Source organism: Hevea brasiliensis, chromosome 3, assembly GCF_030052815.1.
Source record: "Hevea brasiliensis isolate MT/VB/25A 57/8 chromosome 3, ASM3005281v1, whole genome shotgun sequence".
Taxonomy (NCBI): Eukaryota; Viridiplantae; Streptophyta; class Magnoliopsida; order Malpighiales; family Euphorbiaceae; genus Hevea; species Hevea brasiliensis.
Genome location: NC_079495.1, coordinates 95,586,520 through 95,600,496, shown reverse-complemented (window position 1 = coordinate 95,600,496; position 13,977 = coordinate 95,586,520). Strand labels below are relative to the sequence as shown.

General features: G+C 35.0%; 1 protein-coding gene across 1 annotated transcript; it reads right to left on the bottom strand.

The window, feature by feature from the left end:
- Positions 1-7,215: 7,215 nt before the first annotated feature.
- Positions 7,216-9,047, bottom strand: LOC110651866 (pentatricopeptide repeat-containing protein At1g05750, chloroplastic). Its single transcript, XM_021807334.2, has one exon. It carries the CDS (start codon positions 8,896-8,898, stop codon positions 7,321-7,323), a length of 1,578 nt encoding a protein of 525 aa, XP_021663026.1. The 5' UTR covers positions 8,899-9,047; the 3' UTR covers positions 7,216-7,320.
- Between the last annotated feature and the right edge of the window lie 4,930 nt (positions 9,048-13,977).

The window sequence follows — 13,977 nt, the reverse complement described above, 5'->3', positions numbered from 1 at the left end:
TTTTTATCACATGACTGATTTAGAGTGTGTTCATTTTGCCAAAATAAAATTAACTAGAGCTGCTAGAAAATATTGGTAAAGTGTTCAATGTAATATAGAGTGCTTGAATGAAAAGTAAGTTGAAGGAGAAGTACTTACCTAGCTATTATAAGGACAATATAGCACAGGAGATGATGAATCTTAAGCAATCAACCTCTAGTGTTATTGAATACATGGAAAATTTTAAGGAAACTTTGCTTATATGTGATTTATATTATGATTTAGTTGAGAACCCTTTCCTTGCATTTCATCGGTTTATTAATGGATTGAGACTTGACATTCAAAGGAACTCAAATTGCATTCTCCTAAAATAATAGAAGAAGCCTATCACAAGGCTTTAGAGATTGAGAGTTATTACCAATTCCCCACCTCTTATAGGTTTGCTTCATAGTCAGTTAGGTCATATCAATCTAAATCTTTTCCATAATCTATAGGTCCAAGTCAGTATAAAACTATGTCAAAATCATCACTCAATCCTAAAGATAGCACAGGAAAAAGCGTAAGTAAGGTAACTGTTTCTGCTAATTCTCATTCTATTGTTGCATCTAGTGGGTCTCAAGTTAATAGCTCTTCCATAAAATGCTTTCATTGTCATGATAAAGGTCATATTGCATCTCAGTGTCCACACCGTGTACTAGCTTTAGAACAAACATATGAATAGGAACATGAAAGTGAGCATAACTCATATAATTATGAAAAAGAATTTATAGGACCTATTGATTATACTGGTGATGAAGATGAGCTAGATATAGATGATGAGCATGTTAATGTTGTTCACTGTGTGTTATCAACTGTTGTTGATAATGATTGGAAATGCACGAACATCTTTCATACTTTTCCTAAAAGTGGGGATAGGTCATGCAAGTTGGTTATTGATACGGGAAGCACCATGAATGTGGTAGCTAAGAAAGTCATTGATAGACTTAACCTTAAGGTAGAGCCATATCCTAAACCTTTTAGGGTTGCTTGGGTAAATAATACAACTTTGCCTGTAACTGAAAGATGTCTTGTTCCCATCCAAATGGGTCATTGTAAAATTGAAATTTATTGTGATATTTTACCTATGGATGTTGCTCCTAGACTTGAGGATATGTTAGACTTATTTGTAGGATCTTGTGTGTTCTCTAAAATTGATTTGTGTAGTGGGTATTATCAAGTCAAAATTAGACCAAAAGATGAGTGGAAAATTGCTTTTAAAACCCAAGAAGGATTATATGAATGGTTAGTGATGCCTTTTGGATTGTCTAATGCACTTAGTACTTTTATATGTGTCATGAATCATGTTTTACAATCTTTCATTGGTAAGTTTTTGGTAGTTTATTTTGAGGATATTTTGATCAACAGCAAATTTAAAGAAGAGCAACAGTAAATCTTCGATAAGTTTTTGATACTCTTAAGGAAGCAAAATTATATGTTAACCTTAAGAAGTGTTTTTTTATGCAATCTAAAGTGCTTTTCTTAGGTTTTATTGTGTCTGCGCAAGGTATAGCAGCTGATCCTGAAAAGATAAAAGTCATTAAAGAGTGGCCTACACCTAAAACAATTCCTGAGGTACGTAATTTTCATGGATTGGCTACTTTTTATAGGAGGTTCATTAGGGGATTTAGTTCAATCATGGCTCCTATTACTGATTCTCTTAAGAAAGGTAAGTTTAATTAGACCAAAGCTGCTGCTAAAGCCTTTGATGAAATTAAGTTGAAAATAATTGAAGTACCTATTTTATGGCATCCTAATTTTGATAAAGTTTTTGAAGTTGCTTGTGATGCTTCTGATGTTGTATTTTTAAGTTAAGAAGGTCATCCTATAGCATTCTTTAATGAAAAACTCAATGAGGCTAAATAAAGGTATTCCATTTATGATAGGGAGTTTTATGCTATTGTCCAGTCTCTTCATCATTGGCGATATTATTTATTGCCACAAGAGTTTGTTTTATTTTCTGACCATCAAGCATCGAGGTATTTGAACTCACAAAAGAAATTGAATTCTAAACATGCTAAGTTGGTTGAATTTCTTAATGAGTATTCCTTTGTTCTTAAACATCGTTCTGGTGTTGAGAATAAAGCAGCTGATGCACTTAGTCATATAGTAATTATTCTTCATGAAATGAGTGCAAATGTCATTGGATTTGAAAAGATGAAAGATAATTATGATACTTGTCCTGATTTTGGTCTTATTTTTCAAGTGGTGAATACAAGTAATCGTCGTGATTTTATTGATTTTGTTATTCATGATGGTTATTTATTTAAGGCCACTAAATTGTGCATTCCTCGTACTTCACTTAAAGAATTTTAAGTATGGGAATTACATGTAGGTGGGCTAGCAGGACATCTTGGAAAAGATAAGACCATTGCACTTATTGATGATAGGTTCTATTGGCCTTCATTAAAAAGAGATGTTGCTAGGATTGTCTCACAGTGTTGCACTTGTCAGTTAGCTGAGGCTAAGAAACATAACACTAGTTTGTACACTCCTCTTCTTATTCCATATACCCCTTGGAAAGATGTGAGTATGGATTTTGTTATTAGATTACCTAAAACAATTCGAGGGCATGATTCTATCTTAGTAGTAGTGGATAGGTTTTCAAAAATGGCGCATTTCATTCCGTGTAACAAGACATAGGATGCTTCACATGTAGCTGCATTGTTCTTTAGGGAAGTTATCAAATTGCATGGTTTTCCTTCTTCTATAGTGTCTGATAGGGATGTTAAGTTTGTTAGTTACTTTTGGAAGACACTTTGAAAGTTGTTTGGCACAACATTGAAATTTTTTTTAGCTTTTCACCCTCAAACAGGTGGTCAAACTAAAGTTGTGAACGCAGCTTGAGTGATTTGCTTAGGTGTCTTGTAGGAGAGAAGCAAGGTAATTGGGATTTGGTTCTTTCTATTGCAGAGCTTGCCTATAACAATTCAGTAAATTATTCCACAAGTAAGAGCCCTTTTGAGATTGTTCATGGCTATTCTCCCCGTACCCCAGTTGACCTTGTTCCTCTTCCACCTGATATTCGTGTTTCCTAACCTGCTGAATCTTGCTCAACATATTCATGAATTGGATGCTAAGATTAGGAGAAAGATTGCTTTAAATAATGAAAATTGCAAACTTGCTGCTAATGTGCATCGTAGGAATAAAGAATTCAATGTTGGTGATTATGTCATGGTTTGTATTTGCCCTGAAAGATTTCCTAAAAATTCTCTAAAGAAACTTCATACTCGAGCCATTGGCCCTTTCTCCATTTTGCAAAAACTTGGATCTAACTCATATCTACTTGACCTAAAGATATGAATATTAGTCTTGTTTTCAATGTGGAGGACTTGTCACCTTATCATGGTACTTTTGAGCCTCCTATTTTGCCTTCTAATGTTTCTGCAGGTCAACTTGTGCCAAAGTCGCCATCACTTCCTCAGCCTAAAGATATCATTAACACAGTGCTTGATGATGAGTTTGTTACTTCCACACAAGGTGGATTTCATAGATTTCTTGTCAAGTGGCAAGGCCGTCTTGATTTTGATGCTACTTGGATCTCACAAGAGGAATTCCAGAGCCTTGATCCTTCTCTCTTGGATGCTTATTTGCAAGTCAACTCTACAGAGTCGAGTTCTTTTCAACCAAGGGGGAATGATGCAAATACACTTTTAAAGATTTTAGGAGTACCTATTTTAGGAAAAAAATATAAAAAATAAGAATTTTAGTTTTTTATGATTGTGTATCCTAAATAGATTAGGTTCCTAATTAAATTGAGATTCTTCAATTCCTAATTATGATGGAATTAGGGTTCTCTAATCCTAATGAGATTGTGCTTCCCAATCCTATAAATAAGACCTAGGTTTTTTATTGTTAGCAGCTTTTGTTATGCCAATTTCTATAAGCTTAATAATATCTTGAGAATTAATTCTCTTTTGTTCAAGGAATGGTCCTTGATTTTTCTTTGTTTTTGATTCTTTCCCTTTGTTCTACTTCACCATGCAGGTACAATGGCAGAAGAAAGGATCAATTTTGTTTTCTTTGAGTATTGCCACTGCTGATTCTGATTAGTTAACATCTAGTTTCTAAGAAATTTTTAAAATTGATTTTATATTTAGAATTTCTTGGCATTTTTTTTTTTTAGAATTGAAATGTATTTCTTAGCTACTTACAATTTAAGCCCTGCGGTTGATGTTGCAGGGTACCGACCAATTGCCAGGGCTAGTGCTACTGTCCGTAATTCTTTCCATTTGCCAGAGTACAAGAAGTAAAGTAGAACTTTCATATTACGAAGCATATCTGGATAGATGCTATGATCTTATAGAACTCAGAGCAAAAGAAATTGCAGCTTTAGATGATAAAGATGGGCAAACTCGCCTCAAGGGATTATCTCGAGTCCCAGTCAAGTCAGTCTAGAATTTCAAGACGTGTTTTCTCGTGGAGCTCAGAGAAGGACAATCGCACATATAGGTCTCAATGACGTGTCAAGTAGAAGCCATGGGGTGCTTCTGATAGGTGTCTCCACTCCTTGCAGTGATGGTTCTGGGGCTGTTCATGTGCATTATTTGTGCAACTAACTAGCTTCTTTCAGGCTCGGCTTATTTCATGGAAAATATTTTTTATTTCTAATATTTGAAGGCATTCAGGAAAATTAGTTAACGAAAAATATTTTCTTTGAAACAAACAGGGTTTTATTTGTATTTGTAATTTAAACAGGTAATGAAGTTAACAAGAGGACCTGCAATGTAGGAATACACCTGCAAAAGAGTGCCAAAATTAACCATTCGTTGTTTGTATTGTCGAATGTGGTTCATGCATTGAATAACAGCAAACCTCGAGTCCCATATCAAGAAAGCAAATTGACTCGAATATTGCAGGAATCTCTTGGAGAAACCAGTCATGCTTTGCTGGCTGCTTGTTTGGTAAGGGCTGAAGTGTTGATCAATTTTTTAACATTTCTAGATGCATCTGAAATTTTTATTTTTATTTTGTTTCTGTTTTAATGGTAGAACCTAGGAGAGTACCAAGAATCTGTTCATACTGTCAGCATGGCTGCTAGGTCACGCCGCCTCTCTAATGTTGTTTCTTCAACTGAAAAACTAGAGAATCCCAAGGTTAAAGTTGATAGGGAGTCAAAACTGCAAGCTTGGTTTGAATCGAAAGGCAAGACAAGGAGCATACACAGAAGTGAAGCATATGCTTCTCCATTCCCTGTGAGTTCCATTAAGCAACCTTATTGTCAATCCACTGTGAAAGCAAAGGTCAATAGCAATCAGCGCACATCTAATGCTAAGGAGAGGTAGAGGTTCTCACTTATGACAGTAAAAGATAATTTTACTTCTATAGCTAATATGCTTTATACATATGCAGGGCAAAGGTTGTACCTTTCAGAATTCTATTTAACACTGAAGGCTTTGGAGGTGATTTATTAATAAGCTTTCTTTTCAGCCACTGTACCTCTGGCACTACTTACTGTTTTGCTACTTATGACCAGTTGGGAACAGGAACGCTAGCTACAGTCTGATAGTATTGAAACGATTGTTGTCCACCGATATGGAGGATTATTTATGAAAAACAATGCAACAACCCTAATTTCATGAGAATTTTAATATACTAAATTTACAAATATAAAGGTCTATATGCAGAGTTTGCAGTTTGTTGCCGAGCACAACAGAGAAGAGAACAGTGCTGATTCTATTGAAAATGTTTTGAAATCTGCTACACAAAAACCAGTTATACAACAACCACTTGCTAAAGTGCCTGCTTTACTTTGAGCCAAAGACTCCAGTAACCTCATTTACTCTGACCCGAGTAAATGACAAGTTCACAAAGTGCTACGTTGAAGGTATGTAAGATAATCCAACTCCTTAATGTGCAAAGCTCTTAAATTGTACTTGTAATTTCCAAAACTTCAATGTGCATAACTCTGTTATGCAAGAGTACATTGAGTTCTTGAATATAGCCAGCAGGTATTTTTTGGTCCAAAACTCTCCTTAAATTTTTGCATTGCATCCTTTACATAGAAACTGAAATTTTTAATTGCCATCTGCAGGGAGGAGCTACTGGAAATCAAGGTACACCGAAACACATTGAAATGGAACATTTAACTTTGTGCTACTCTTTGCTTGTGTTAATCTTTACACTTTCATTGATCCTCTTGCTTCTAAATACAGGGGATTGGACAGAAAATGGCCAAGTGTATAGTTGACCTCAGAGAAACAAGCCCCTTAAACTCGTTAGGTATGAGTAAGTTTCATAAGCATGTTTCTTGAAGTCTTTTACAAGTAATACTGAAAGAGGTTTGCCCTCCTGTTGCAGTTGAGTGATTTGGAGAAGCTAGGGCTTTCATCCAAGCAGGTAAAGATGAAAACGTCTCAATTGTGTCCAATATCTAAGTTTGAGCCATGAAAATAGTTGGATGGTGAACTAATCTAGTGCAGAAAACATATGAAAAACATAGGTCCACAACATGTTCAGCAGAGCTGCAAGAGGGATATTTGATAGACAAGAAGTGCATACACCCTTACGGTCAGAGACTTTACAAGTTGAACAACTGTCCATGGATACCTCATCCATCGACTCCTGATCAAATTTGGTTACAGGACTAATCATGCCTTGCATCATTGGTAATGTCTACCTACTTAGGATCCCTTGTTCTGTGTGATATTAGTTTTATGCAAACTATGAAGTTCATAAATATGAAATCTTCTCATAAAACTAGTTAAATTGATGACATAAAAGCACTATAACTGTGACTTCGGCTAACATACATTAGATCATATGCCACCTCATTGCAGTCAAACCAAAGATCCTACTGGGTCAAAACTTAAAAGTTCAAACATATTTCTTTTGGGCTCTGTTAATGAAGTCAATTCGGTTAATTCAATTTTAGAAAATTACAGTTGTCCCCCAAAAAAACAGAGGAGTTACTTTGGCCTCCACTAGTTCAGAAATTATGCTTCCCCTTTCCAACGTTCTTCCAAGCACTTGGAGTTTGTACCTAGCTTCAGCACCATATATTTATTATCCATTTTCAGGTAAATAAGAGCTATTCTTATTATTAATAAATCCAAATGCCCTCTTTTCATATTGATGGGATAATACAATTTAGTTTTTATTTTCTTTTTGTTACATATTGCACTTGAAAATTCAGGGGTGTAAAAGGTTTCCTAGCAGTCATTAAAATTCTCAGCAATAATGAGATAGGGAACCGAAACATAAACAAGAAACTCAGGTGAACCCATAAATATTAATATATTCCCTATTAACAGAACAAATATTAATAGAATTTTCTTCCTAGCTCAGTGAGACATTGACAGTATTTCAATCATTTCCATACACATCAGTTACCATGGTTTCAGGAACATAGCCACGTAATTTCAGATCATGGTTTAAAAGCTGTAGCATTTCATAAATATGCTCAGTTTCGATGTGAGATTTATCACCAGCCACAAATTCATGAATGCCACATCCAATCTCAATTGAACTAATCCCCGGCTTCTTTTGTATACCAAGTGCCTTCATTTTCCTCCTGACCTTGCCTGCCCCATCCCATCTTCCAACCGCTGCATATATATTTGCAAGCAGCACGAAATTGGAGTCAATACCGGGATCCAAATCAGTAAGATACTTCATTAACCTTTCAGCTAAATCAACATCTCCACCAGTTCTACAAGCAGCCAACAATGATCCCAGGATAACTTCATTTGGCTTCATGGCCATATTTTCTATTACACTCCAAGCATCTTCTAACTTCCCAGCACGGCTGTAAAGATCTACTATGCATCCATAGTGTTCAATTGTAGGAGATAGTTTGTAAACTTTCTCCATGACATCAAAATATTTGAGCCCTTTATCCACCAAACCAGCATGGCTACAAGCAGTAAGTGCTCCAGTGAAACTGACTCCGTCTGGTTTGAATTCTTCTTTCTGCATCAACACAAAGTACTCTAATGCTTCCTCTGCCAACCCATTGGCAGCAAGGCCCACAATAATGGAGTTCCATGAAACCAATGTTCTCTTCAACATTTTGTGAAACACTTGACGTGCTAATTCAATGCATCCACATCGAGAATACATAACAATCAATGAATTGCTTATCCTAATATTGTCCCTAAACTCTTGCTTCAACACATATCGATGTATCCACATGCCTAAACCAAGGGCACCCAAATTTGCGCAGGCAGAGAGAACTGCAATAATGGTTACATAGTCAGGCTGCACCATAGAAACCTGCATTTCTCTAAACCATTCCAATCCTTGCTCAAAATGACCCCTCTTAACAAATCCATCAATGAACACGGTCCAAGAAATCGCATCCCTCTCAGGCATTTCATCGAACAACTCAATCGCATCTGCTATCTCCCCATTCCTCATGTACCCATCCATCATTGTGTTCCAAGACACTGAATTCTTGATCTTTAGCTCATAAAAGCAGAATCTTGCTAGTTCTACCTGACCACACTTAGCATACATGTCCACAAGAGCAGTACCCACCATCACATTACACGTATCAAAGCCCAGTTTCCGTGCATATGAGTGAATCAAAGGGCCAAAAGATTTGCCTTCTGAGGGAAAATCCGCACAGCCAGACAGAAGAGTCGTGAATGTGATGTGATTAGGTTCAACGCCAGAGAGAAGCATTTGGGTGAATTGTGAGGCGGCTTCGGGCAGCTGGCCATTACGGCAGTGGCGGGAAATGGAGTCGGTCCATGCAACCACTGGGTCAATCTGCTTACTGGATTGCTGTTTAAGGGGGAAATTAGGTTTCGAGATGGGATTAACACGTTGGGCTTGATTTTGATGTTGGGTTAGGTGTGACGGTGGCGGTACTGCTCTGGTGTTGGAGTGTGGAGGGAGTTGAATGGTGGTGGGTGCGGATGCGATGGCGGCAAAACCCATTTGTTCAAAATTCCGTTAAAGGGGTTAGGCTTTGCCCTTTGTATTTTGCTTCTACAGTTCTAACCAGACCCACTACTTGTAGCTTTTCTTGAGGTACCCATTGACATTAGCTTCCACACCTTTCCAAAAAACACTCTGTTAACGTAATGTTAGGGTAGTTTATCTTGTAATGACAAATTAAAATTAGCTCTAAGGCCTATTTTGGCCTTTAAATTTTTTTAATTATAATCAATTAAATTCTTCACAATTTAATTTTATTCATTAAATTTAAAAAATAATATATTAATTAAAAAATAATAAAGCAAGTTATTAATATATAAAATATTATTTATATTTTAAATATTTAAAAATCATATTTATTTATACAAATAAAAATAAAAACTTATAAATCTCATTTCTCTAAAACCTTTAAACTCGACCCATCATTAAAGGTAAAAAAAAAATAAAGATTTAAAGTTCAATAGAAATTGAGCCGGTTATAAAATTAATAATCTCTTATAAATAATATATTATTATAATTAATAATTTAATATATATTATAAATAATTATTAAAAATTTAATTAAATTTTAATATATAATATTTTCTAAAAATATTTTAAATTTTTTTAATTGAAATTTAATATTTCAAATACTAATATTTTGTAATGAAAATTTTAGAATAAAATTTTCATAATAATAAATTTATTTGTTAATAAAAATAAATTTTGATATGTTAAAATTTTATAGCATGATTGAAAAATTTGTACTTTTACAAGACTATAAAATAAAAAAAATTTAGAATAAATGAAAATATCAAAATCAAATTACATCTACTGAATAGCTTTATAAAATACATACAATTATTTATTTTATTATTTTAAAGTATATTAGTAATGATTAACATGTGATAATTGTAAAGAAATATTTGGTAATTTGACTTGAATAATTAATTGGGTCAATAATGTAGTTTATTAGTATGCTAACTTGTTTTATTCTTATTTTTTTTATTTTATAATCTTTTATATTGTAAAAGTATAACAGAAAATACTATCCTCTAAAAGATTATCAAAAATCAAGTCCTCCACCTCGAGTACCACACATTCACTGTCAAATTAATTGTAGGTTCATCCACCCATCATTTTTCGCTAAATCTCTGCTCACAATATAATCCAATAATTGGTCAGCCTCTGGACATGAGCTCAAATACCGGCTTGTATTAGCCCAAACATCCTCAAGAATATGGTATCTTACTGGCATTGTACGGATGTGGGAAAGTGCAGACAAAGGCCTTGGACAATAGGTGTATGATTTTGCATAAATCTCCATCAATACCTCATTAGATCAAACAAAAGCACGTTAGAGTTGTCATAAAAATTAAAGAAAGCAGAGAGTAAGAAAAAACAAAGCTTACTTGTACACTGAAATTAACTTAACAAAAAAGAAACAAAAACATCATTTCATCTTCTTGAGTCTTCTAGAGAAATCTCAGCAGCTAACACTCCTTGAGATTTCTCTTTGAGACTCCAAGTTTCAGCCTCAAATCTTCAAATTTGGCCTTTATTAAAGCCTTAGTCATTATATCAGCAAGTTGTTCATCTGAATTTCAATGTTTCAAATTTAATTCACCATTCCTTTCAGCTTCTTTGACTGCATGAAATATATTGATATGTTTTGTTCTCTCATGCTGGACAAGATTCTTTGTGATGGCAGCAGACTTGTTGTCCATCAAAATAACAGTAGCTTCTCTTTGGACTTGTCCCAAATCCAATAAAATTTACCTCAACCAAATTGCTTGATTAAGCAACAACATCTTGTTTTTTAGAATTCCAGGAGAACACACCACTTCCAAAAGAAAAAACATACCCTGAAGTGCTTTTAGAGTCATCAATGCTTCTTGCCCAGTCACTATCTGCATAGCCAATTAATTCTTCACTTTCGTTCTTCAGATACCAAAAACCATAATCTGTTGTGCCTCTAACGTATCAAAGGACTCTCTTGGCTGCACCAAGATGTGTCTTGCTAGGTGACTACTTAAATCTTGAAAGGAGGCTAGCAGTGTTCATGACATCTGGCCTTGTTGCACATAAATATAGAAGACTTCCAATTATGCTTCTATATGTAGAAGCATCACATTTTGCTTTCTCCATCATCTTTGGAGAGCTTCTCATTGACAACTAATGGAGTAGAAACAGATTTTGCTCTCTCTAAATGAAATTTCTTCAAAATTTCCCAAGCATATTTCTTTTAGGAAATAAAAATACCAACATCAGATTGGTGAATCTCCAACCCAATAAAATATCTCATTTCTCCAGGATCAAACATTTCAAACTCTCTTAAAATTATCAATTGATTTTAAATCACAACCAGCAATCAATAAATCATCACCGTATAAGGAGAGAATGAGTTGAACTTCAGTTCCAGCTTTCTTCACATAAAGGGTTGCTTCATTCTCACTTCTAACAAACCCTTCTTGCAACAAATAGGAATCAATTCTGCTGTACCAAGCTCTTGGAGCTTGTTATAGTCCATGTAGAGCTTTTACAAGCTTACACACTTTGTCTTTACTCCTTCAACTTTAAAACCTTCAGGTTGCTCAACATAGATGTCTTCACTAAACATACCATTTAAAAAAGCTGATTTCACATCCAAGTGATAGATCTTCCATCCCAATTTTGCTGCTAAGGCCAACAACAACCTTATAATATCATGTCTGGCCACAGAAGCAAAGGTGTTTGAATAATCCACACCTTCTTGCTGAAGATATCCTTTCACAACCAATTTAGCCTTCAATTTTTTTATATAACCATCTAGATTGAATTTGGTTCTATAAACCCACCTTACTCCTATTATCTTCTGATTTGATGGCCTATCAACAAGCTTCTAAGTTGAATTCTTGTCAAACATTTGCATCTCCTTCTGCATAGCTACTCTCCAACCAACATCAGTTGTTGCCTCTACATAACAATTTTGCTCTAGTGTTGCTAAGTTACATCTCTCATATATATCTGCAATAGCTCTAATGCCTCTAATAGAAACATCATCCACATCAGAATTTTCATCTTCAAGAGGATTAGTAGCTATCACATTTTTTCTTGAGATAACTTTCCTTTAGTTTCAATCTGATTTGCAGGCTCAATCTCCTTTTCATCCAAATTCCACTTGGAAAGCTCATCAAACTTCACATCTCTATTCACAATTATTTTTTCAGTCTTTAAATTAAAGACTCTATAACTTTTTGTGATGCTACTGTAACCAAAAAAGATTCCCATATCAGCTTTTTTGTCTAACTTATCCCTTTGCACTTCTAGAACATGAGTATAGCAAACACAACCAAATATCTTCAAATGCTCAATAGTAGGTTTGACTCCATGCCACATTTCATATGGAATTCTACATTTTAAAGCTTGAGTAGGCAATAAGTTGAGCAAATAAACTAAGGTATTCACAGCCTCAGCCAAAAATGTCTTAGGAAGACCCTTTTCATGTAATAAGCATCTTGCCATTTCCATCACTGATCCTTTCACTTACCCCATTTTGTTGAGGAGTGTAAGGAGTAGTTAGCTGGTGTTGAATGCCTTCTTGCTCATAAAACCTTCTGAAATCAGTAGATACATACTCTCCTCCATTGTCTGATCTCAGAGCTTTAATCTTATAGCTCGTTTATTTTTCAACAAAAGCATTGAAGCTTTGAAAGTGAACCAAAACCTTAGACTTCTGTTTAAGAAAAAACACCTAACGCATTCTGGAAAAATCATCAATGAACAATAAAAAATATTTGCTGCCATTCAAGGATTGAACACTCATAGGTCCACAGACATCAGAGTGTATCAACTGCAATTTTTCATGAGCTCTCCATTTGCTATCTACAAATGGTAACCTGGTTTGCTTTCCAAATTGGCAAGTTTCACATACACCAACATTATCATTAACACTAGGCAAATCACTAACAAGTTCTTTCTCATGCATATGTTTTAAAGTAGAGAAGCCAAAGTGGCCTAGCCTTCTATGCTAAAGAGCTGATTCATCAACTAAACTTGAATAAGCATGCAAAGAGGATTGCTTCCAATCTACTAGAAAACTCTTGTCTTTCATGGCAATGATCATCAATTCATAACCACAAGGATCAAATATAATGCGTGACTTATTTTTAAAATGTTAAAATGCAAAGTGTAGTTTTTCTCTAGCATGTGGCCTACACTCAATAGGTTTTGACTAATAAAAGGTACAAAGAGCACATCATAAATAAATTTTGTACTTGATGGCATTTCTACTGCTGTAACACCTTTTCCCCTCACGTCTAAATACTCTCCATTTTCAACTTTGACTCTTGAGTAATAAGTTCTATCCAAATGCTTAAAAATTCTAGCATCAGATGTCATATGGCTTGTGCAGCCACTATCAACAAGTATATGATTATGGCTTATACTAGCCATATCATGTCTAAACCCTTGCCACTGCTAGTAGTATAACATGTAGCCACAAATTGCTTCTCTTCTACTTGATCTTGGTTCTCCACCACTTGTGCTTGTTGTCCCTACTGATTACTTTTATTTTTGCTCACCTTCTCTACATGCCCAAGCTGATTACAAGCTCTACACTTCACATTTGGCCTTATACCAGTAATAGTTTTTAATGTGGCAACTCTTTTTGAAGTGAGGACATGGGGGGAACTTCCCTTTTCTTCCTTTTCTACTGCCATCACCATCCTTTTTATCCTTCTCTTTCCTTTCTCTAGATTGCTTCTTTCCTCCATTGCCACTTGTGTTCTTGTCTTTAACTTATGCTTGAAAGGCTCCCTCATTTGTATCTTTAAGTCTGATGGTTCTTCTTTGTTCCACAGCTTGAAATGAATTAATCACTTCTGCTAGAGTAATTTGAGAGAGATCTTTTTCTTCCAAGGTTGAAATCTTGGACTCAAACCTTTCAGGAACACTAACAAGAACCTTTTGCACAATCCTGTTATTAGATAGCTCCTGACCAATCAATCTTAGTTTATTCACAACTTTCATGAGTCTCTCAGTGTAATTTTTAACAGTTTCAACATCCTTCATCTTTAAAACTTTAAACTCCCTCCACAAATTCAGTACTTGAATGAGCCT

Excerpts from the sequence above, each read along its gene's own strand:
- LOC110651866 (XM_021807334.2), bottom strand. The coding sequence starts at position 8,898 with ATGGGTTTTGCCGCCATCGCATCCGCACCCACCACCATTCAACTCCCT.